Source organism: Etheostoma spectabile, chromosome 21 (assembly GCF_008692095.1).
Source record: "Etheostoma spectabile isolate EspeVRDwgs_2016 chromosome 21, UIUC_Espe_1.0, whole genome shotgun sequence".
NCBI lineage: Eukaryota > Metazoa > Chordata > Actinopteri > Perciformes > Percidae > Etheostoma > Etheostoma spectabile.
In genome coordinates, this window is record NC_045753.1 from 20,459,014 (window position 1) to 20,482,548 (window position 23,535).

Below are 23,535 nucleotides of genomic sequence, written 5' to 3' on the forward strand. Positions count from 1 at the left end.
AAAACAGCTGAGGAGTTGCATAGGCCTATTTGTTCACGGGTTTAATGGTTGTCAACAACTTCACAAGATAAGATTTAAAGTCACGTTAAATGTTCTGAGTGCTCTGATAAATACATAAACAACTCTCCATACCTTTAGCCGGTGCGTGTTGATTTCAAGTGGAGTCGTTTTCAGGGGGAAGGAAAGTCAGAAATATGATGCAGGATGATGTCTGGAACTAAGACCTGAAGGTAGGTGTCATTCAACCTCAGCTGCCGATTGCTTAAATACCTCAAGGAGTTCGGTTGCTTTCTGTTCTGAGGGGTTTCTCGTGAAACTCCCGAGTCAGTTTCGTTTTCTGTGTGTGACGTCAGCAAGTTTCGTAATCCCGCTAGGGGGTGTCAAAGACCACGTCACACGTATATTTCTATACTCATGGAGGACCCTTAATAACATGATGCATCCAGTAGGCTCTTTGCCTTAATGTCTGGGACTTCGCCATAAAAGTCATTTTTCAGAGTTTACTTGCTGGAGGTGTCACGTTTCCACATAAACTGGGTGCAGACTGAAACAGGACCCACGTTGTGCTGTCACAAATCACGTTGGTAGGGTGCATCGCTTAAAACTTTAGTGAGTAGAGAACGCGCATGCGCGCGCACAGACTTTGTTCTTTGCAGATTTTATTTGTTTCTCAAATACAGGAGGTAATGTACAGAAGGACAAAGAATTTCATCAAGAACTTTACAATATTTACACACCTTTTTTCCTTTTTTATGGAAAATTAGATTGTTTTCAAAATAAGTCATAGTATGCACAAACATCAAATGATAAAATGAAATGACTATTTCCTCTTTAAATACTTATTTATACTCCTTCCTCCCGCATGGGAAATGGATAGTTTACTTCTTTTTCTTTGCACCTGCATGACTGATGATTGAACTGAAGCACAACAATGTTAAGTTTCAAATAGATTCTCCCCATTCTCTTCTTTTTTCTTTTCTTACTTTTCCCCCGTTATTTTACACCCACTGTATTTGATACAATATTTCTGTCTCGTCATCTGTTCTTTTGTATAGAGGGAAAGACAGCTTGGATATGTGGGTTACGACTGTATACTGATCCTGTGGAAAATAATTTTTTTTTCTTCTTTTTTTTAAATGTTAGGGCAGCAACCCAGCGCTTGTGAGAGTTTAAGTTAAAAACCTCCTCATATAAATAATAAAAATGTGTTTATATATTATCACACAGCTGACTGGTGCTGCCCTTCACATAGCACAGGAGAGGGAGAGAGGGAGGGAGGGAGAGAGAGAGAGCATTTATAAACACTTTTTATGATTCTATCCATGTTCACGCTGCTCACGGCACACGCAGTTTAAAAAGCATTCTCACCCTCTTCCACTCTTTTCAAAAGCCAACAGCTGATGTTAGTCTTCAAAAAAATAATTTATGTAAAAACTAAGTGGTAATAGTTTCTCTTTTGGACTATTGTCTTCATGACACACAGTTTACAAGATCTCAGAGGCTCCTCCGTTGACTTGGCGGGACGGCTCCTTTTCTTTGTCCTTCCAGTTCGCGTCGCTCCCTTTTCACCAACGGTCAAGGGTCAATTCCCTCTTGACCCCGCCAGTGACCCCCTGCTCCGGTGGGGTCCCCCCCCCCTTCCCACAAAGTAAGACAATTCTTTAGTCTGTGATAAACAACAAGAAAAAGAACAAAGGCCAGTGTCCGAGGTCACGTCAACAGACCCCCTTGTGTTCGTCGAGGGCCTTAAAAATTCATCCCCAGATCTTTAAGATTCTGAGAGGGTCAGGGGGCTGTACAGCAGGATCCATTTCTTTCGGTTTTTGTATATTCATTATTATTCTTTTTTAATCCTTTCACTTCAATCCATTTTTTCCCCCTCTCTCTCTCTCTTTTAATTTTTGTGGTGGACTCAGGCTTTGGTGCTGAGCGTGAGCAGCTCGATGAAGGAGCTGAAGAGAGTGTCCAGCCAGCTCTGGTTGGCCATGCACTGCTGCACCACTTCCTCTTGGCCCGGGTCCTCAGCTGCCTGCTCAATGGTGTTGGTCTGGAAAAGTGCGACGGAAACAGACAATTGTGACGCCAAAACTCAGGCCAGTGTCTTAGGCTACACAGAGCCACCATGCATATGCTTTCTGTTTCGCCTATGACATTTGTGCTTTACCGCACGGTATATTTAAAGAGTTGTATTGAGCATGTTTGTAGTGACAGCCTAAACTCCAAAATTACTAATTCTTGACAAAAAGATGACTGGCGCATACACCAAATCTAGAAACATGCTTCCTTACCTCTTTCTTGCACTGTAAGAAGGTGTGGTATTTATAGTGATGCAGGGAGTGGAAGAGACTGTAAATCCGATACGTCTCCGTTGACAGTTTAAGGTCCTAGAAAAAATAAAAGAAATCAGATTAAGAATATAAATATAATATAAATATATTTAAAAATATAAAGCTGCAGCAAATTATTATTCTCAGTTCTATGTACAAAAGAATAAAAGAGGAAACTCGCAGCAGGTGTTAGAGGGGAAGCTGCTACTGTTTTACCCGCTCTGCTCTCAGTGAGCCATTGTCCCCTGCCCTTCACTGCCGAGCTTTTTACTGCGATTGTAAATTTTGCGTATGCTGCCGTGGTTTTAGTGTCACCCCAAAAAATAAATCACCTTGTTATAGGCTAAAAATCTCCTGTTAGGATCCATAGAGGTCCCGTCAGTGTATGAATATTTGATAATCAACTAAAATGACCTAAGGATATTCCTTAGTGGAGGCATACTTTTGACCACAACAGTTTCTTTAAATACAATGAATTACCTATTAAGGAGACACTCCTAACCCTCTGAAAACTCGTAACACCAACCTGTGGTTTCGGCAGGGACTTTTTGACTCTGTTGAGGGTCTTGCGGTTGTAGGCATCCCCGCTTAGCCGCACCCTCACCGCTCCTGAGTCCAGAGGGTCTACGATGATCTGGGGGTAAGCATGCAGGATCTCCTGTCAGGGGAGAGACAAGAAAAAGGTCAGAGACTGACACTGGGAGACGGACAACAAGACATCTTAAGAGATTTTTGTACTTGGGATTTTTCAAATGATCCTTTAGTATATACAAGGAGATGAAATGAAGAAAAAAAAGAAAAAGAAAAAAGCAGCTGAGGGCCCTCTCATGCACCCTGTGCAGCATGGCGCAAGGCCCGACGCAAGTGTCTGTTATTTTAAGACCGACGCAGTTAATTTCCCATCCTGCGCCCGTCATTTAAATAGAAATATTATATATAAAAATATGATGGTGCAAATCCGCCATCAAAATAGCAATGCCAAGGTACAACCACGCCTGGCTTTAAAAATAAAAAAATAAATAGGAGATAACACTTATTGGTTTATTGTATGTTATGCCCAAAACACACCTATGAATTAATAAAGACACCAAGTACAACCCTTTTGAACCATGCGCCTGGTGCACAGACCTTTTTTTTTTCCACTGCCAAACTAGCAAAAGTGGATTTGGACACGTCCTAAAAACACACCTGCGCCATGAACTTCTCACCGTGTGCTTAGATAGTTAAAATAGGGCCCTGATTCTCACTCCTAAAAAAGCTGGTAACAGACATTTTTGTATGATAAGTGACTATAATTGATTTATCAATTATTGTTGTAAATTAACTTTCTGTTAACTTACCAATTGCTCTACAGCTTGTTTCAGCACCAAAACCACCATGACATTATTTCAGTCACAAATGTCAAACAAATTAAAATTAAAATTAAAAAAAGAGAGCGAGAGCACAAGAAAGAGAAAGAGAGAAGCAGTACGTTAAGGACAGATTACCTGGTGCTGAGAGCTCATGCTGACTCTCCTCAACAGCCTCCTCTTCTGCTCGCTGATGATGCTGTCAATCTTCCTCATCGGTGGGAGGTACAGCTCATCTGGAGGGCAATCAGGATGACATTAGTTTCATTAGTTATCATTCATGTAGCTGCAAATTATTTAAATACCAAGGGTAGATTCATGAGCATTCCCGGGGCTTTCCTTCATCCTGCCACACCTTGTATATTTGGATTACCAAAAACCACTATCTTAGTTTCGTAAGATCAGTTTGTCCCCCTGGGTGGCTCAAAACTGAAACTTGACAGCTGCTACTTGTCAGTGGTGACATTTATTCAACCTGCACACGGATAACTGAAGTAACTAGAAGAAATTTCTTTTGTTTTATCTAATGCCCAGAAAAGGTGCTACCAGACAGGCTGCATCTGAGCTTCTCACTCTATTTCTGTCTCCTCCATGTTTTCTTTTCTTTTCTTTTTTTTTGGAAAAAGGAGGCTTTAATTGTAAACATGCTGAGGAGGCAGTGTGTGCGGTTCTCACCGTCAGTGTCCTCCAGGGCTTGGATCATGTCAGGGTCCAGGGCTGTACTGACCAGCATCTCCACGTAGCTCCTGAACATCTCCCTCATGGCGCGGTTGTTAACCCCGCCTTTCACTGGCACTGAGCGGACAGAACAAAGAGTTTAAACCAACCTTCTACCATGGTACGCAACGTAAAAAAAACTCCATTAAAATGACTTCTAATGGCGAAATGGGAGCACACAGAACCAAAATACCCTCTTACTTTCATTCTCACTAGCTGCCTCCTCCGATGAGTCCGAGTCAGATGATGAAGGGATTTCCTTCAGCCACTTCTTCCTCTTCTTGGGCGGTGGCTCAGCCTTCACTTTGGCTGGCTTAGACTTGGGTGGGCGCTCAGCCTTCTCCTTCTCTTTCCTCTCCACCGCCTTCTTCTCCTCCTTTGCTCTACCTCGCTCTGCTGCTGTGGTACGTTTCTCCACCTTGTCCTGCTGCGGCTGTACTCGCTTCTCCCTCTCCTTCTCAGACTCCCTCTCTTTCTCCTTTGTTTTGGGCACAGCAGCTGGAACCTCCTTCTTCTCCCGTTGTTCTTTTGTTGTTGTGGTTCTTGTTTTCTCCCTCTGTTCGCGTTGGACTGGCGGAGCCACTCTCTCCTCTTTCTCTGCTTTTGGTGGCACCTGGGTGGCAGGAGGGGAAGCCATTCTGGGGAGGGGCTGGCGTCTGTGATACACGAAGACAGGCACAGAATGAGGGTGTGTGTGTATATGGACGGACGGACGGACGGACAGACAGACAGACACACAGACAGACACACAGGCACAGAGACACACAGACACAGACAGACAGACACAGACAGACAGACACACAGAGACAGAGACAGACAGACACACAGACAGACAGACACACAGACACAGACACACACTTTTCGTTTTATGGAAAATTATGGTACCTTAGAGCAGGTGTGGCTCTGCGCCAAGGTCTCCGAGAGCAGACTCTGACATAGTCCTTCTTGTTGACATTCTCCAGAAACTTAACATAGATTCGCTGGTATCGCCTCTTGGCATCTCCAAAGTAGCCAAGATACTGTGCCAAAAAGAGAATTATTTACACAATAGCACAACTTTCAGTGTCAATAACATGACTGATGACACAGTGACAATATGGTGTGTGAGAATCTATCTATAAACATACATTTCCGCTAACAATGTAGCAACCTATATTATACTACAGTATTTTCGTTACATAGTAGTAGATGTAGATGTAGTAGATGTAGCCGGGACTGTGAAAAGTGTCGACTGTTTGCAGATGTGGTTAGACAACTGAGGGCTTGTGGGGGAACTCACGTTGCTTGTGGCGCAGAACTGTCTCTGTCCATCTTTGATCTCTGGGCTGAACTTCTGCAGCAGGGCTTTCTGCACCCTCCAGATAGGTGGAGGCTCACGGCCCGTCTGCAGGGCCAGCTGTGCACAAACACACGACACACAGTTACGTATAAAATGTCTTCGAAATTTAGCAGCTACTGTAGTATTAACTTTCAAGTTATTTTACTCATTGAAGGGATTTTCCTTAATGCCTTTTTCCTTGTCTAACAATTTCTTAGATTCCACTATTCTCTGCCTGTACGTATCAGCGTAATGATTTGTTTATTAGTTCAAATAATTGATTCCTTTACTAGAAAGCAAGCAACCTTTTTCTATTTTTGGAAAATAAAGTACTTTCTCATTCAGTAACTGTCAATAACAGAAATCGCATTTCCTGCAAATACCTTGAGAGTTCGAATGTCTTCCACCCGTACCACAAACTCGTCCCTTTCTCTAAAGATGCCCTCGCCTCCACTCTCGCTCTCATCCTCCTCACTTTCTCCAGCGATGGCAGCATCTTCTTGCTTCTGGGCAAGGTGCAATGAGGTGATCTTAGGAGCGGGGGGCTCTTCGGGAGAGGCAGGGGACTCTGGAGATGGCATGGGAGACTCCTTCTGAACTGAAGATGGAGGAGGGGAAGTTGGAGGAGGCGGAGTGGCAGGCTGAGGGAGAGTGGCGGATGGGGGAGGTGGCGGAGAGGGGGATGTGGGAGCGACGGGGCTTGGAGGCTGGGAATTCTCCTGTTGTTCCTCTGGTGGAGGCAGGGGTGAGGGGAATGAGAGGGGAGGGAGGGGGGAGTGAGAAGGAGAGGAGGATGAGGCGGGAGATGGAGGGACAGAGGGAGGTTCAGGTTCAGGTTCAGGCTCTGGAGGAATCTCAGGGAGGGGCGCTGGACGGAAAGAAGGGCAAGATCGAGGTTAAGGTCAATTTGACATATCAATTTACCACAATGTTACAGCCACAAGAATTTATACAGATTAATGTTTTAACAAATACATAATAAGGACAAAAAAAAACAGCAATAGCTCAGTCTGAGGGGGAAATTATTAATTTTCTTAAGCTGAGCTGTAAAAAAAAAAAAATCAATGTGCAAGAAAATGGGACATGAGAGGAATAAAAAGCTCTCAGCCTTACCATCAAGATTGGGAGTACCCAGGGTTTCCAGCTGTGGCTCTCTCTCCTCTGTCATGTCACTCTCTTCATCTCCTCCTATGCTCCTCTCCTCCTCATTCTCCTCCTCTTTGTTCTCATCCATGTCTCTATCTTCTGGCTGGAGGACATCAGGTTCACTGGATTGGGGCAGAACGAGAGGCGTATGCATGGTAGGCTGCGGGCTAAGCGTGGGTGGCTGCAGTGTGGGCGTAAGTGGGGACTGGGTAGCCTGAGGCTGGGGGGGGGAAGGCGGTAGCGGGGTTTGGATGTTAGAGGTTAGCTGAGGAGTGTCATACAGAGCAGAAATGGCTGAGGAGATGCTCTTCTGGAGGTCCTGGTTCTTTCCAACGGAGTCCTCCTCATCAGAAGAGAACGAAGGCAAGGTCTCCAGGTTCCTCTTCAGCTCATCTTCCAAGCGCTTGGGGCTGGGGCAGTTGCCCAGAGCCAGACCCCCGTTCCCTTCGCTGTCCCCGAATGGAGGTGGCGGTGGGGGTGGAGGAGGTGCGGGAGACAGTGGGCGCAAACCTCCTGATTTACAAGGTGAGGTCTCACCGTTGTCAGGTTCCATTCCTGGTGAAATGTCCAAGCCTGGAGGTCTCTTCCCTGTCTTGAGGAAGTCTAAGAATGAAGCGACAAAGCCGGCCTTGGACTCAGAGTCCTTCTCATCGCCCTAGAAGTAAAAACAAAAGAGATTTACCACCACTAAAGTAGTGAATTCAACAATTAAAATGCAATACACTTGAATACAATCAGTTTAAAATTCAACTTGATGCAACTTTATAATAATAATAATAATAATAATAATGATGTAGCTCTTACCCTTTCCTCCATCCCCTCGTCATCCACTCCTTCACCCATCATCTGGTTTTTCTGCTTGTTCTTGTCCTGACATCTGTTGCTTTCAGTGCTGCAGGGGGGTCCAGGACTTAAACCAAGTGAGGGAGCGGAGCCCACTGAGCCGTCCGACAACGCAGGGTCCGTGCCAGACAAGGAGTCCGTCCTCAGCAAGGCATCGGACGAGGACAGGGTACCAATTGGTAGCTTGATCTAAAATGAATGAAAGGAAGAAAACCGTAAGATTTACAGAAAAAAACTAGGAAACCAGGACGGGAAGTTAATTTCAAATATTAGCATTTAAATAACAGTGCAATTTAAAAATTATTATTTTTAAAAAACTCTCCTTTCCACCACACAAGTATTATCTAATATTTCAAAGAAAGGGCTCATATGTAAACCTCTTGTTGTATCTGTGTTTTTGCAAAGGATACCCAAGGCACCAGGTCAAGCTTGAATAACTAGCATTTCTTGTGCATAAATGACCATTTCCATTCAGCCTAGCCATTTCTAGACTGAATGTCACTGACCTTTAAAGGAGGAATTGGCTCGTGTAGCTGCTGTTGGGACTGGTGATGGAGCTGCTGTGGCTGCTGCTGATGGAGGTGATGGTGGTGCATCGGATCCTGCTCCTTCCCGCTAATTTCCATGTACATATCCTCCCTTCTTTGTCCTCTACCTCGGCTTCCACGGCCCCTACCCCTACCTCGTCCCTCCACACTAAATCCCCCTCCGGTTGGTGTTCCACCCATCTCTCCCATCATCCCTCGTGGAGTGTAGGGCTCAGGCATCGGGCGAATGCGAGGCCTGCCTCTTGGCCTAGGGGGACCGTCTCTCTTGGGTCTAGTGGGCTTTCGGCCCCTCTTCTTGGGTCCATCCTGAGGCAGAAGAGAGTGTGAACCCATAGCGGAGTACCCAGAGGAGTGGTAAAAGTCAATGTCACTCATTAGAGGGCTGAGAGAGCCACTTCCTCCTCCTCCCTTTCTGCAGCTCGACACCAAGTCTGGCAATAGGTCGGGGAGCCTCCGGCTGTTCAGCCGGATGTCAGCTGGCTGGTCAGCTTTATCCTCATCATCTTCAAACTCATATTCTTGAGCATAACTTTTCTTAGGCAGTGTGTTGGGGTCCCGGCGCTCCTTTAACAGGTGGAAAGAACTAGACTTGAGAAGTTTCTTGGGACGTGATGAGCAGAAAATGGGAGATTGGAGGCCTCCAGAACCAGCTCCTTGGCTAGTTCCTCCAGGCCCAGAAGACAGTTTAGCTCCAGAGTTGTTGGGAGCAGCAGTATTGGAGCCCATGCCCATAGCTGGGGCCTGGGACTGAATCAATCCCAGCTGTTCAGTGTTCACAGTGGATGGGAGCTCATGGGTCTTAAGGGAGTCTAGGTCCAGAGTCATGGTGTTGTTGCTGGGTTCTTCCAGACCATGACAGTAAGGTTCATAACCTTGATCTCCACCATGGTGACCCATTATGTCATAGCTAGCTCCACTACTTCCCCCGGCTCCACCTCCACCCTGTCCACCTTTCATGGAATCCATTCCCTCTTGCCCAGTGTGGCTTTCATTCATCTCTTCCTGTCCTGGTCCTGCACCTCCAGCACAGCTTGACTTGTAGTCCTCTGCACAAAACATGTCTTCCATTCCTGGAAAAAAAGAGCGGTCCTCATCCTGAAGAAGTGAGTCCGGAAAGCAGATAGAAGTTAGGGGTACAAAGCGGTTACTTTGTTGATTCTGCTCGGCTTTCTCCACTGGACTGACTGTGTCAAACTGGTGCTGCTCGGAGCGCTGTTGGTCCAGCTGGCTCTGCTGAGGGGTGAGCTGTGATGAGAGTGGCTGCTGTGGGTCAGGCTGAGGCTGGGAGTGGGCTGAGGCAGATGGTGGGGGTATGTGGTGAGGGTGTGGGGGCTGCTGAGAGTGCGGGTGGTGAGAGTGGGTTTGTTGGTGTTGAGAGCTGGGATGCTGCTGTTGCGGGTGGTGCTGTGAAAGGTGGTGCATGTGAGGCGGGGTGGATAAGCCGATATCGGGCTCCGAGAGGAAGGAGTGGAGCTCAGAGGCTGAGTGTTGCTGTGAGTGATGGTGGGATGGGTGCTGCCTCTGCTGCTGCTCCTGCTGCTGTCTGTGGCGCTCATTGCTACCTCCACTCCTTCCCCCGCTGCCTGCTCCACCACGTCTGTCCTCTGCAACAGCTACATCTGTGTTGGAGGTCTGAGAAAGGGAGCGCTCCAGCATGTCCAAAGAAGACACCACTGACCGTTGTTTAACCTGGCTCTGCTCATGCTGATGTGGAGGGGGCCCATGGTTGTAGTGAGCCGCTGCCACCTCCAAAGCCTGGGACTGGAGTTGAAGCTGGAGCTGGGTGGTTTGGGACTGAGACTGAGTCTGGTGTTTACTAGAACCAAGTGTCCCACCACTTTCCATTACAGCTTGCTGTTGGCTAATAGAGTGCTGCTGCTGTTGGGGATGAGAGTCTATTTTATGGTGCTGTTGATGTTGAGGGTGTGAGTCCATTTTTGGGTGTTGCTGATGTTGCCGATGAGAGTCCATTTTGTGGTGCTGTTGTTGATGCTGTTGGTGAGAGTCCATCTTGTGGTGTTGTTGATGTGGCTCAAGTTTGTTGCGGGTGGTGTGGGACAGCACCGACTGTAGCAGATGTGGCGGCTGACGAGATTGATCAGTGGGAGAGTCCATGAGGGAGGCAGCAGCTTGAGACTGGGAATGCTGTTGCTGGACTTCCGGTGTTTTCCGAGGATAAGGGATTTCAGCGCGCTCCTGTGGCTTCTTTTGGAGATCCATTTGGGTGTGGGACGTTATCTGTGAGTGCGAGGACACATGCTGACCATGTGAGGAGTGTTGGGGAGCAAGGGAGTGCTGACTGTACGGGTCACCCCGCCCATAGTGGACAACCGAGCCTAGGTTGTCATGGTGATGCAGATGGGAGTGCACTTGTTCAGCGCTGCCTCTTCCTCCACTGCCCCTGCTGCTTCCAACAGACCTTTCGTTCCTTTGTTGCTGCTGCTGCTGCTGCTGTTGTTGTTGTTGTTGTTGATGATGGTGTTGTTGTTGCTGCTGTTGTTGATGTTGTTGCTTCTTTAGTGACATCTCCAGCTGGTTTTCCAGCCCTGAGATGGACGCTCCAGATCCTGCATTACCAGTAGATGTGGCACTGTGGGTACGTATGACACTCTGGGGGTGGTACCTCTCCTCAGAGCTCTTATCCATGTCATAACTCAGTCCTTTGCCTGAATCAGTGGTTGGGGGCACTGATTGGGGCTGAGGCTGTGTTTGTTGGGATGTCTGTTGGGGTTGTTGTTGAGAATGGTGATGAGCAGCCTGGGGAGCCGGACTCTCTTGTGCCTGCAGCAGGTGCTGGATTAAGAACTCGTCGTCATCATCTACTTCCTCTTGGGATCTCTGAGAGCCCACTCCTAGCATGGAAGCGTCCTTTGTTTTGGAAGAGGTGGAATGATAGGACTGAGGCTGGGAGCTGGGGCCTCTAGTGTCAGGGTAACCCTGTGGAGAGGCTAGGAAGGTGGGGGAGAGAACTGAAGAAATATATTTATTAGAGCCTGGACCTCCTGGAGATTGCGTGGGGCAGCTGGGCGCCGGGGAGTGCAACCCTGGACGGATGATGCCTGAGTTGCCTGATGGAGAGGGGCTAGAGTCTGGAATATGATAAGACCCTCCACCACTACCACCGCCACCTCTCTCATTCGTCATGCTATTTCCCCCTCCTCCTCCTCCTGACCCAGAGTTCCCATTTCCTGTGCCGCTACTGCTTCCTCCCCCAGATGCTCCACTGCCTGATGAACCACTTGACCTTAAAAGGGCAGGAGAGTGACCTGGGGCTCCGTAGCCTAATGATGGGCTTCCAGCTCCACCCAGAGAGGATGGAAGGGATCCATAAGCAGAGTCAGCTCCATATATATCAGTGGGGTATGACTGGCTTCGACCTCCTAAACTCCCATAGCCTTTTCCACCTGTACCTGAGCTCAGGTCTTGGGCTTGTGGTGAACTGAAGCCTCCGTAGGACTGAGCCAGGTGGGAAGTAGGGGGCTGATTAGGGGAATATGATTGTGTCTGTTGTTGGGGTGGGGTCTGACCGGTAAGAGCAGAGTTGGGGGTCTTCACTGGGGGCACAGGAGAACCATAGCCTGAGAGGCAAGATTTAGAGAGAGACTGGGGGGCTGAAGTGGAGGTGGCAGGGGGCTGCTGTGGAGCCGGGGGAGGAGGAGCTGGCTGAGGGGGTGGCTGCTGCCTGGAAGGGGCTGCGCTGGAGCTGGAGGTGGGAATTGAGTTGGAAGGATGAGCCCCAGAGGTGGCAGAAGAAGATGAGGACGAAGAGGAGGTAGAGGAAGCAGAAGGGGGGGTGTGGGGAGTTCTTGAGGATGACGCTGAACTGGCAGAAGAATAGCCACTGCTGGAGCTGCTTTTGGTACCTTTCCCAGCTGTGGAAGAAGACGAGGAGGAGGAGGAATAGGGAGGCTGAATGATTGGCCGATACTGCTCAGTCCGAGATGTTGGCTTATGGTCAGATGAAGGGCTCTGATCACCCAGTGGGCTGCAGGAAAGGCCAGCATGCCTGTGGTGGGTGGCAATCTGCTGGTACCCCGCCCCTCCACAGCTGAGGTAGTGCTGAAGGGAGTGGGCAGCAGAGGATGAGAGCTGTGACTGAGCTGGCGTGGGCCGCTGGTAGTGCTTGATAACGCTGTCCTGCCGGGGAACAGCCCGTTCCTGAGCCGAATTGGACTGGGACTGGGACTGAGTCTGGGGCTGGGCTGAGGAAAAAACTGATGCATTGTACAGCTGGGACGACTGGTCCTGGAGCTGTGATGACAGCAGGTTGAACTGGTGTGACTGCAGGTGCCTGGCAGAGGACGCCTGGGCTGATGTGGCACTCGTTGGATCCTGGCTGCCCCTATAGGCAGCTGCTGCAGCACCCTGCGAGGACAGGAGTCTATCAAAACCCAGGCTAGACTGGGAAGGGGCCTTGATGTGTAGTAGGGGGTCATGTGGGGAGAGCAGGCCATTGGATGTGGGACTAAACGTTGGCGTGTCCTGGAGGGAAAGGGAGGCTGTAGGGAAAGAGCGGCTGGAGAAGGATGCTGGATGCTGATAGGCTGAAAGAGCTGAGGAGGAGGGGAAGGAGCCAGAGCCAGGGAGGGCCCCGGAGATGAATAGTTCAGGAGGAGCAGGTGTGTGCATTGCTGTTAGAAAAAGGAAGACATATTGGAAAATTACTCAGTATCTATAAAGCTATCATTTAAAATTATGAAATGATGAATCCAAGAAAGAGTATTTTTAAAGTTTTCCAGAGTAAGACTATTGACAAGTACAGGGAAAAAAAGCTTAAATTGTATCTTAAAATGCTTATATAGCAACATTGACAGAATAATAATGCAGCTAAACATTGGGAGGTTCTTCAAATGTCATATTGACTGTGGGGCCTTTTTGAATGTCAACACATGAGGAAAGATCTAACACAGCCCCACCTGTCTGCCAGGATGGCGTGCGGAACTGGGAAAGAAGGGAGGAGGCAGAGGGCGGAGGCTGGGGACCCCGAGATTCCAGGGCTGAGATCAAATTCATGACGGAGGCATCGGGGGCAGAGGGGCTGGCATGGTGCAGGCCAGTGTCAAAGAGCCCTGACAGACCTTTTGGATGGAAAGATAGAACCGTGAAAATTGATTAATTGATAAAGAATGCAATTATCAAGAGCTAATTGCAGAAGTGTAAATGAAATCATAATATGTTGTCAGTAAAAAATTATCTAATCTAGATTTATCAATGGTTATTTGGCAAGACTGCTGTCAAACATAAAAAGAATTTAAATCATGGCTGCAGTAGTTGCTAGTGTAACTAAAAGTACATCCACGTCTGTTGCTGAAAAAAAAAAACTTTAAATATCATTAAACTGTATGAGAATGAATTGGCTGTACCATCTTGGGCTTCAACTCAGTTGAGCTATAATGTGCACATTTTTCAATGACAACCTACCAGGACCTGCATGGAGAGACATAATAATTCATTTCTGGGGCCCCTTATGGTGGCGACATGGAAGGTATGACATTTATCTCACCCAAACTCCGTCCAGCTGCTCCCCAAGCCCCGCCTTGGCCAGAGCTCCCTGGGTGGTGATTGGTGGCATAGCCCTGCAGAGGGTGAGGGGTGGCGTAGGCTTGTCGGTGAAGGAGCTCAGACTCAGGGTGGGATGATCTGGAACTCCCATATACAAGACTATGGAGAAAGGGGAGTTGTTAATTGTGAAGTGTCATTAATTTCAGAGCACGTTGACATGAACTTAAGATGTTCCCAAAATGTGACCCTTGAGGAAAAAAAAAATGTCTGGGCTTGGGTCATTTTTAAAATACACAAAATCTGACATGCAAGCAAAATGATCTTTAATTAAAATGCACACATCAGATATAAACACAAGGCTGTTCATTTGTTTGTCAGTAGTTTACATGTATAAAAAAAAAGGAGTGTGATCTTTATTTGAAGATAATGGTTTTCAATCAACAGTCAAACAGAATTACAAACTTGGTTATTACACCAAAGTGTATTAGAGTAGATGCAAATCTGTCAAACCAGCAGTTTGTTATGCAAAAATCACGGTTTAGTTAATTTGCAATTATAAATGGATCCACAAAACTAAAACATTACATAATTTATAAATGTAAAAACTAAATATGCTTCTTATTCAAAGTTGAGGATTTGCCAGTTGCAGAAATTATCTTTACAAAAGATAGATGAAATGCGTGGCTGCCTAGCTGGCCAGATAACATGCTAGCATTTGTGCTGCTGGTAGCACCGCCTAGCAGCAATGCACAGCAGCTAAGGTAGAAATGCAGAGACTAGGCCCAAACGGCAAGGCCAGTCTTTTATGTGTAAAAAGACCATGTGTAATTAATGTGCAGGTATAGGTAAAGTTAAAATACTTTTTTTTTCAATATATACCAACGACGAACGATTAATTTGTCTGCAATCATTGATTATGTTGATGTAGCTAACAGCTGGATGGTGCAAGTCGACGCGAATGCATGCTAAGCTGCATGCAAACACCAGCAACTAGCCAGGTTTGGTTAGCCAAATATCACTTCCAATTAGAGCATGGTGGCTTTCGACTCTGATAAAGCAGCTAACTATGGGTCAAAATATTTCAAATATGGTCAGCTAAATATGCAATGATGCTTGCGAGCATAGGCCTCACCTGACTTCCAGGCAACATAACGCTAGCTTGCAGGCTAACGCAAAGCTAAAAGAGAGCCAGAGCAGTCTTGCTCATTCCAGACAATTTTCATCATCTTATAATTTCACCATGGCCTTAGTTTTTTTTTTTTTTTTTTTAGACAAACAGCTAAATGCAAGTTTAATGCAGTGGGAATATTCAGTTTATAGCCTTATGCAAATGAGCATAAACCATCCAAAACCCATCACCAATTACCTAGATCACGATTGGGCAAAATGCATTAGCAATCTCAATTTTATTTCAGTATGGCACCACCTCCACTAAAATATTTGTATTTCCGGTTTTCTTTAAAATGCAAAACATGTTTCATTAAATATATCTTCCCGGTTTATATGCATTAGTTCTTCTTGTTGATGTCTGTCAGGGGGTTTGCTGTGTTTGCACTCTTCGCAGTTGCTATAAATCCAATGATTGTATCTAGCAGGGTCTGTGTCCAGGCCTGCACACAAGGAACAATAATTCCTATGGATGCTCCAGACATACCCCCACCTCCACCCCGCCAGGTCCACCTAAAACCCACGTCTGTCAATCACATTCAATTCATATACCCAACCTTTCCTTTCTCCACCCCGCCCACCCCCACGACACGCACACTGCTCTATTCCTGTTTATAATATTATTACTATGCAACTGCTTGGGTGACAATGCACTGCACATAATGGCAAGGCATGGCACTATTGATGAACCCAATGGCGACAATTTGTTTACATGGGCCATACCGTGTCCTGCAAAGTACCAATGATGCATGCACATTGTCTGAATCCAATGCATACCTTGCTTTTGCCGATCTCTCGTAACTCCATCCTGCTCCTGCGCCCAAATCACCAAATCCTGTTCCCGGGTAATTTCTATCCATTTATGTGGTGTATTATGTGTGCGATGAGGACGAAAGAGAACGTCGCAGAGCAGATTACGGAAAAAAAATCCAGTCTTTCCCGGTCTCGGTTTCAGGCTATTTTCCCCGGTTTCATAAGCAAGTCCTCAGGAGTGGAAAACAGCATATTGAAAGAGAAATGGAGGGGAGGAGGAGAAAGCTGGATGAAAAAAGAGGGGGGTCTACGGGGTTATAATCCAACCACCTCCAAAAAAAGCCAGTCTTTCTCCTTTTCCTACGCCTTTCACATTTATCATTTCCACGAATGCAGATTTAGTCCAAAATCAGTCATGGTCATGATGAAGATGCCGCGGATTTGGCCATTAATGGACGAATTGCTGATAAACATTTGATTTGAATGCGTCCTTTTTCACCGTCTCTCCTCCCCTTTCTTTGGGCTAGTCTTTGCTACGATGCTAGCACCAGAAAAGATTGCAATCGACGGGCCACGTTGGTAGCAATCACTCCCCATAGACGAGCAAAGAAATCCCCAATTTCAAAATCGTTTTTTCCTTTCAATACAAATCGTTCCCACCCCCTCCGGAGCAGAGCTAGGGGCTAGCAGCAGATGCTAGCTGTCAGTAACGACGCATCAAAATAAAACAGGGCTGCCTTTATTTCCCTAAATGCTCGCTCCTCTGATTTCTGCTTTCTTTGGCCGTTCAAGTAAAAGCGACGACGAGTTTGCTCGAACCGGTCGAAATACAACTAGAGTACGAAAAAACCATGAATACCGAACGAGGAAGTGTGAAGAAAACAGGCCTCGTTTTAATATTTTTTACTCATTTTCCTTCGGAGACGCCATTTTTGAAGGCGGCTGGCCGCTGTCCGTCCTCCCTCTCCCCCTCTCTGTCTCACCGCTGAGACTCACTCTGTGTCTGCGGTGACCTCCATTCACCGGCCCTCAGATTGCCAACCAGTCCTGCATGCTTTTCCGATTTTCATCTTATTTAGAGGCAAATTATTATTTTAAACTACATTTTACACGATCGAAAATGCTGTATGTACTGAACGCCGCGTTCGGCTGAGACGCATTCGAGTACAAAAATATTTCCAGTGATAACCAGATTTAAAAAGGCCTTCAGCAGTCGCTTTGCAAATTCACATCCGAATTGTGCAGCCTGTTTGAGAGACAGTGGCACTTCCTGCCCCCAGTCCGATGCTTAATTAGGCTGCAGTTTGTCTCTAGTCAGTGGCATGCAAATAGGTGGTATTTTCCCCCTTACACAGGCACAAATTCCTTAAGATAGCAATATCAATTTTAGGCCTTTTATTTGCTAATTTTATTATTTTGAAAACCTGTCTGCCAGACCTCATGTGCACTTCATTTGTACGCCAGCAGATGGCACACTTGGGTTTATGTTTATTATAGAGGAGGAGGAATTACTGGGAGCTGACAGAAATTCTTTTGCTCATGCTCATATTTCATATTTTGATCAGGGTCCTGAGATTGTAAGTACCATCATATTAGCCTGTCACCATCTCCAATTGCACACATCAGCCAAGACAAAATTAGAAAAGTAGAATAATACACGAGCAGGCATCTAAACTAGTTAATAATGACGTGAATGCAAATGTGATCTCTTTTGTTTACAGGTAATAACGATCCACACACTGGAGGCCCATTTGTCCAGGAATTCATTTTGTACATGAGTGTTTGTTGCCCCCTAGTGGAAAAATTAAATTGACTGTGTTATGTGCAAAACATTGAAGACAAGATATCTCCTGTATTTCTTCATACAATGTTTTGTCCTATGATATCTATAACATGCAGAGTGGACACGTCAGTGGTACCTTGTGGTTTTAACATCACTTTTCCCTGTGCCATTATCAACAAGCTGTAATTGTAGAGAATAAAATGAGGCAGAGGCATATATCATACAGTACATGCATTTATAAGGATATAATACATGTTATCATTCTTCTGATTTGCTGTCATTTCCTTCTTTAAATAATATTTAGAGAAGAAAACACATACATTCTAGAATTATCAGTTAAAATGTTATAAATCACAATACATTTTGATGAGTATCATTGGAGAAGTGGATTCCTTTTTTTCAGATTATTTTCAGAGTATCCGTTGCATCCTTTCTAATGGCGTATTCAAGGCTAATTCGACATTTTATTGGAGAAACAAATGACTCTCAACCTCTTAACCCAACAAAGCAGTTTACTGTAAAACAAGTCAGGCTTTCCCATCTCTTTTCAGGAAAAGCCCCTTCCCTGTAGTGAGCATTTTAGATGCATTATGAGGTCTTTGTGATGCATAATGCCTGACTCAAAAGGTCTACTATCTGCATATTCATTAGAAAGACAGCAAAACAAAGCACAGGATTGAAAGCGTTTAAGAATACCTTCATTTTATAGGTTGATATACATAAATGGGAAAGAATATCAAAGACAAAGGTAAACTAAAAGAAAGGAGCAAAGGCTCACTTAGAGTTTATCACAGATACACTCAGTGTCCCGCTCCGTCCCTTCCTCTATCTCTGTAACCAATCTGTAACCATATTTGACCGCAGCTCTTGCAGCCAACAACACCACAAACTTCAGCTCTTCTCCGTCTAAATGCCAGACTCTCACGATGGTATGCCAGCACCATGCCAGGTTATCAAAGAGGACTTTGACCAGTGGTGAGTTCTGATAGGGATGATGTAAAATATAGATGCTGAAAATGGTATTCATACAAAAATACATTTACTTTACATTTTCTCCAGCCAGTGTGACAGTTTTTGATGAGTGTAAGTGCCGGTACAGAATGTCCTTGTATAACTTTGTGCCCTCAAGGAAGATTCATTAACTGGGTTTGGGTTCCAACTAAATACTAGTCACTCTCCATTACATCCATCAGGCCGTTCTCAGTCATTACTTATATGTGGGACATCCAATGTGTTCATATTAACTTGTCATCTGAGCTCAACTTGTAAGAATGCTTGTGGGGTGATCATTAAGTCTAATTAGTGTTCATGTAGAATACTTGTTCACAACTTTCAGTGAATCCACTCTACATCATAGGACTAATTGTTATAACATTTACAAAAGGGCCTTTACTGTAGCATAAATGTCTTGAGAAGCAAAATAGACCTGAGGTTTAAAAAAGACTTCCACGTGTATGTCCCATTGCCGACGATTAGGACATTCCATGCTGTTGGTTCGTGTTACATGAACAAGCAACAGACGCTGGATGCGTGTACACGTGCAGCTGTGATTAGTGTTAGTGGGGCTTTCACAAATGCAGATAAAAGCAGCTGTTGGGGTTTGAGTTCAAATACTTTATTATAAGGCTATACTGTAATAATCCCATCTGATGCACATGCAGACTAAATTTAGCCACACAATTTCAGGTGACTTCTAATGTGTTTATTTATTTAACACGCATTTTTACATCATTCAGTTTGCACAATTTTAATGGAAACCATGTCATATGCCAAAGAAGATAACCCAGCTACATGTGCAGAGTGATAAGTGTGTTTTGTAAATCCAGCTTTGTGTTTCAGTGTCAGAGAGAAGGGAGAGGAGGCCTGTAAAGATCTAATAGATGCCTTCCAGGCCTGTATAAAAACCCTGTCTGAGGGATCATGACACATCTTATTCAAATGTAAGTTCACACAAATGACTTTTGAATAGTTTTTTTTCCTGAATAGAGTCCAAAAACAACCATAAAACATAAGCCCTGTGCGTTTACACAGATGATCTGTGTTTGTAAACCAGATTACAAGTTAAAGGTCTTTCTATCTGCTATTGTCAGTTGATACTGGGGTGTAACTTCTTTGGGATTTTTTTTCTTGCCATTTTGTCACATCACTTTATTAATTTCACTAGCAGATAACAGAGAATGACATCAGTGAGGTTAGTAGGAGATGAATATGGAATCTTTTGGAGGATAATTTTAATACGTTTAAAGGAGAAAATGAAAAAAATGAAAAAATTCAGACTCATATTCAACTCAGAAAAAACGGGTTATAAAAGAAATAGGAATTTAAAAAAAAAGTAAATTGGATGTTGACAAATGGATATTGTAAAATAGCTGTTTGAAAATTTTACTGTAGGTAAACTGCTCCATTTACAATTTATAAGTTACTGACTTTGTGAATGGTTTTTTCCATGTTATATTTTACATATTTGTATGTAGATTGTCTGTTGTAGGATGAATATACCTTTGAGGCTAAATTGTATTGTGTTTTATTTGGATTATGTGAATCACACATTTTGTCACATATTCTACCCGTGATATTACAGTCTCCTAACTTTTCTATTTATCATTTTAAACCACAGCTTCACTTTATCAAAGTCCTCCTCTTTCCCAGCATTCCCTTCCTTGCTTTATTGCACTGGACCACACCATCTGAAAAACTGAAGAGGGGGAGTGATGATACTAAGATTCTGATACAGTGTACTTCTGTCAATGTGAACCTTTTTTTCATAAATGGCATAACTCCATCACTGGACTCTTCTATAACACTGCTTACCTGTGCATTGTAACATCTTTGTGCACAATAATTCAATAAATATAAAGATTTTACCACATTTAACACACACAGTATATTATCTTTTTTGGTAATCACATGTTATTATATCAGTCATTTTTGTTATGTTCCTAAACTATAAGATGTACTGCCTATAGAAATCTCTCCACTGGCCAAGCACAGGCTTCTATCTGGATAGCTATTTAAGATTTGTTGTTGGACATTTTAGGCCTTTATTTTCAAAGGACAGATGAAGACATGAAAGGGAAGGGGGGGTGACATGCAGCAAAGGGCTGCAGGTTGGAGTTGAACCCGCAGCCGCTGAGTTGAGGAGTAAACCTCTACATATGTGCGCCGGCTCTACCAATTGTGCTAACCCGGCCACTGGAAAAGCTACTCTTAATGGCATTAAGAAGAGCTTGTTAATCTCTGCTTAATCCTCACATTAGTAGCTGTTCTGAGCCGTCTAATGTAACTTTTTTCATTCTGAACTATGAGTGTGGAGATTGTGGGAATGCACAAAGAGTAGACAGGAGAAAGGACCTGGAAGAGAAGTTTTTCCTGAGTTCCTTGTTCTCAGTAAAGATGAGAGGAAAAGGTGTTAAGAATCCAAAAGGGATTTACTCACAATCTGGATGTATACAGTAAAACCTCCTGTGTAATTCTAGAAGACAGAGCGGATCCTGGTGCTGTCGGCTGAAGGAGAGGTTCAGGACCAAGCTCTGAAGAGACAAAAATTCACGTTTCGTTTCCGACATTAAATTGTGAAAGAAAACTGAGGTACATATGTTTATATGATGAATTTAGACAAACTTCATTTTGTCCTCACAACAACTGCAGACTTGTTTTGTCCTCATTTTTCTTCCCATAACTTTGCTTTTTGGAGTCCCTTCTTGCCACATTTCTTTTATATCAAATACTGCTTGTGAGAAAACCCAAACAAAGCATGATATTTTACAATGTATCTGTCTTAAATGTAGACTTCCATCTTCCATTAAGGTAGATAGATTTATCATTCACGGCATTGATTTAGGCCTACTTATTTTCATTGCACTGAAGAGCTTTGATTTTAAAAGACAACACAGTGTGTCCCATTTGAACGACCCAGAAGAAAATAGCAGGATGAGTATACGCTTCCAGTTCTATTTCTGCCCCATGGTTGGAGACAAATCCTTCTGGCTGCATGTAAATCATACAACTAGGCGCAGATGAAGACGGGCTTTGGGGAATTATCCGCCCACACAACATTTTAAATTGAGATTTTAGAGATTTTTTCCAAAGCACTTTACAGAGGATACATTCAAATGTCCTACTTACTCTATTTTTTCATAACAATGCCATCTCTGCATGATTCATTAAATCAACACCCTACACTTGTCTTTTCAGTTTCTTCTCTAGATGAGGAGGTGTAATGGGTCACCCTTTTTTAAGGACTCAGTGCTTATCAGAAAATAATTTTATAGTGTGGGTTTCAGTGAAGTTTAAATATCCCATGGTCTGTTGAGACTTTCTGGGACATTGCTGTTGTCATCATGTGTCATGAGAATTGCGTATAGTTCCTTTACAACAACAGAAATTTGTAATGATGACATTTTGTACATTGGAACATACGATGTGCATAGAAGGTGATGCAATATATGTGTTTTTTATGTGAACCACAATGGAAATGTGTAAGTAAACCCATCTTTCACAGCAGACATTTTGACTTGTCGTTGTAGGAAAAGCACAGGAAGAGCCATGTTATTAAGCACAATAACATGGCTCCATTCTGTTCAAGTGCCCCAGTAACTCATGAGTGTGACAGTGAGCCAGCATGCACAATAGCAGGTGCCGGAAACTGAAGCAGCTAAATGGAATTCAGCCATCACTATTTCACTATTATTATTATGACTATTACACAGTGATTTTCTTATACCAGTGATAACAGTCTATCAGCAGACACTAAAACTAAGTGAACACACAATGAAGTGGTTGGAAGTAACTAAGTACATTTATTCAAGGCCTGTTTATGCACAGTTTTGTGGTACTTTACTTGAATAATTCCATTTTTATTTTATTTCTCCACTATATTTCATGGAAAAGTTAAAGAAAGAATTACATTTTTTGCCCTGTAAATATATTGATAGTTATTAAACGTTACTTTGTAACAGTAGCTCCGCCAGCACTAAAAACATTTGTTGTTCAAAGAGCAGGCGCTCAGGTTACCAGAGGCACCACGAGAGGGGACTGTATCATTCCCACACGAAGAAGTGCTTTTGGTCAGTCAGCGCTCTCTGTGATCTAAAGACCGCAACATGTTGCCAATTAGAGAAGTAAATACTTATCATTCTTTTATTGATTAGTTAAAGAACTGGCTTATTAGACTGCTGAATGCCTGTTTAATTTTGTTGCCTGCCTGCCCATTTGTTTTGTCATGTTGCTTGTTGTATGATGATGTGTTATGTTTGTTATGTGTTGTTGTGAATTGTCTGTGGTTTTTTAATGTTAGTCTGTGTATGTTGCTTTTATATGTTGACAATATTGTCATTTTATTGTATTTCATTTATTTTAGGTTGCCATTTTTAAGCTGGCCAGGGATAACAGACGCAAATTAGCCTGCTGAGCTAAATCTGGCTCATTTACAGTTGCTTTGCTGTTGATAAATGAGAATTGTCCCTGTTAAATTAATAAAAAATGATGATGAAGATTTTACATTAGGTAAAAAAACATATGGTCATCCCATGCATTTTTTTTAAACTGCTCAATAGTGCAAAAAGAATTGGCTCAACAACACTGAACAACATGAATACTTTTACTAAATTGATATTTAACTGTTACTAAATCTGCACTTGAGAAAAAATTATTATGAATGTAATATTTTACTTGTAATTGACAGGCATGGAAGAAGTCAGATCGTTGAGTAAAGGTAATGCCATAATGTAAAACTACTTTGTTTCAATGAAAGGTAACTGCATGTTTACTGCAAGTAAAAGTAGTGTTATCAGTAAAATAAAACTCATTATGCACACTCTTTAGCATTGTTATATTTATCATACATTGTATTATTATTTCATTATTATGCATTAAGCAACAGCTGGTCGAGGTGGAGTTCATTTGAATTACATAGGGCTACTGTTTAATCTTTAACGGCTACTTATTCTACACATTAATTAAATGTTTTGTATGTTAAATTATATTATTATTATTATTATTATTATTATTATTATTATTATAAGTATTTGAGTACATTTATGTTACTTTCACCCACTGATAATGGAGTATTCCTTTTGCTATT

The 23,535-nt window shown here is 43.8% G+C and overlaps 2 protein-coding genes and 1 long non-coding RNA gene across 4 annotated transcripts in view; 1 reads left to right on the forward strand and 2 right to left on the reverse strand.

Annotated features, from left to right (window-relative positions):
• The window catches only part of irf3 (interferon regulatory factor 3), a 9,534-nt gene extending 9,188 nt beyond the window's left edge, over nucleotides 1-346 (reverse strand). For both annotated transcript variants that reach the window (XM_032502664.1, XM_032502663.1), the window contains exon 1: nucleotides 133-346. The gene's annotated coding sequence lies outside the window, so the exon portion shown is untranslated. The remainder of the gene's footprint in view (nucleotides 1-132) is intronic.
• Nucleotides 347-646: 300 nt separating this feature from the next.
• Nucleotides 647-16,931, reverse strand: prr12a (proline rich 12a). Its single transcript, XM_032502660.1, has 15 exons — nucleotides 15,695-16,931; nucleotides 13,752-13,909; nucleotides 13,165-13,326; nucleotides 8,207-12,879; nucleotides 7,662-7,889; nucleotides 6,825-7,512; nucleotides 6,095-6,579; nucleotides 5,673-5,789; nucleotides 5,279-5,412; nucleotides 4,595-5,049; nucleotides 4,352-4,471; nucleotides 3,815-3,912; nucleotides 2,854-2,985; nucleotides 2,289-2,384; nucleotides 647-2,047 (listed from the first exon to the last, which is right to left on the reverse strand). Exons 1-15 carry the CDS (start codon nucleotides 15,775-15,777, stop codon nucleotides 1,913-1,915), a joined length of 7,764 nt encoding a protein of 2,587 aa, XP_032358551.1. The 5' UTR covers nucleotides 15,778-16,931; the 3' UTR covers nucleotides 647-1,912.
• A 1,319-nt stretch (nucleotides 16,932-18,250) lies between these two features.
• Nucleotides 18,251-20,314, forward strand: LOC116671422 (uncharacterized). Its single transcript, XR_004327268.1, has 3 exons — nucleotides 18,251-18,428; nucleotides 19,293-19,393; nucleotides 20,071-20,314. It is a non-coding gene; the product is annotated as an uncharacterized LOC116671422 (long non-coding RNA).
• The last annotated feature ends 3,221 nt before the right edge of the window (nucleotides 20,315-23,535 follow it).

Excerpts from the sequence above, each read along its gene's own strand:
- prr12a (XM_032502660.1), bottom strand. The coding sequence starts at position 15,777 with ATGGATAGAAATTACCCGGGAACAGGATTTGGTGATTTGGGCGCAGGA. Across the intron at positions 7,890-8,206 it reads AGCCAATTCCTCCTTTAAAG|ATCAAGCTACCAATTGGTAC; the intron begins GTCAGTGACATT and ends CATTCATTTTAG. Across the intron at positions 7,513-7,661 it reads ACGAGGGGATGGAGGAAAGG|GGCGATGAGAAGGACTCTGA; the intron begins GTAAGAGCTACA and ends TTTTACTTCTAG.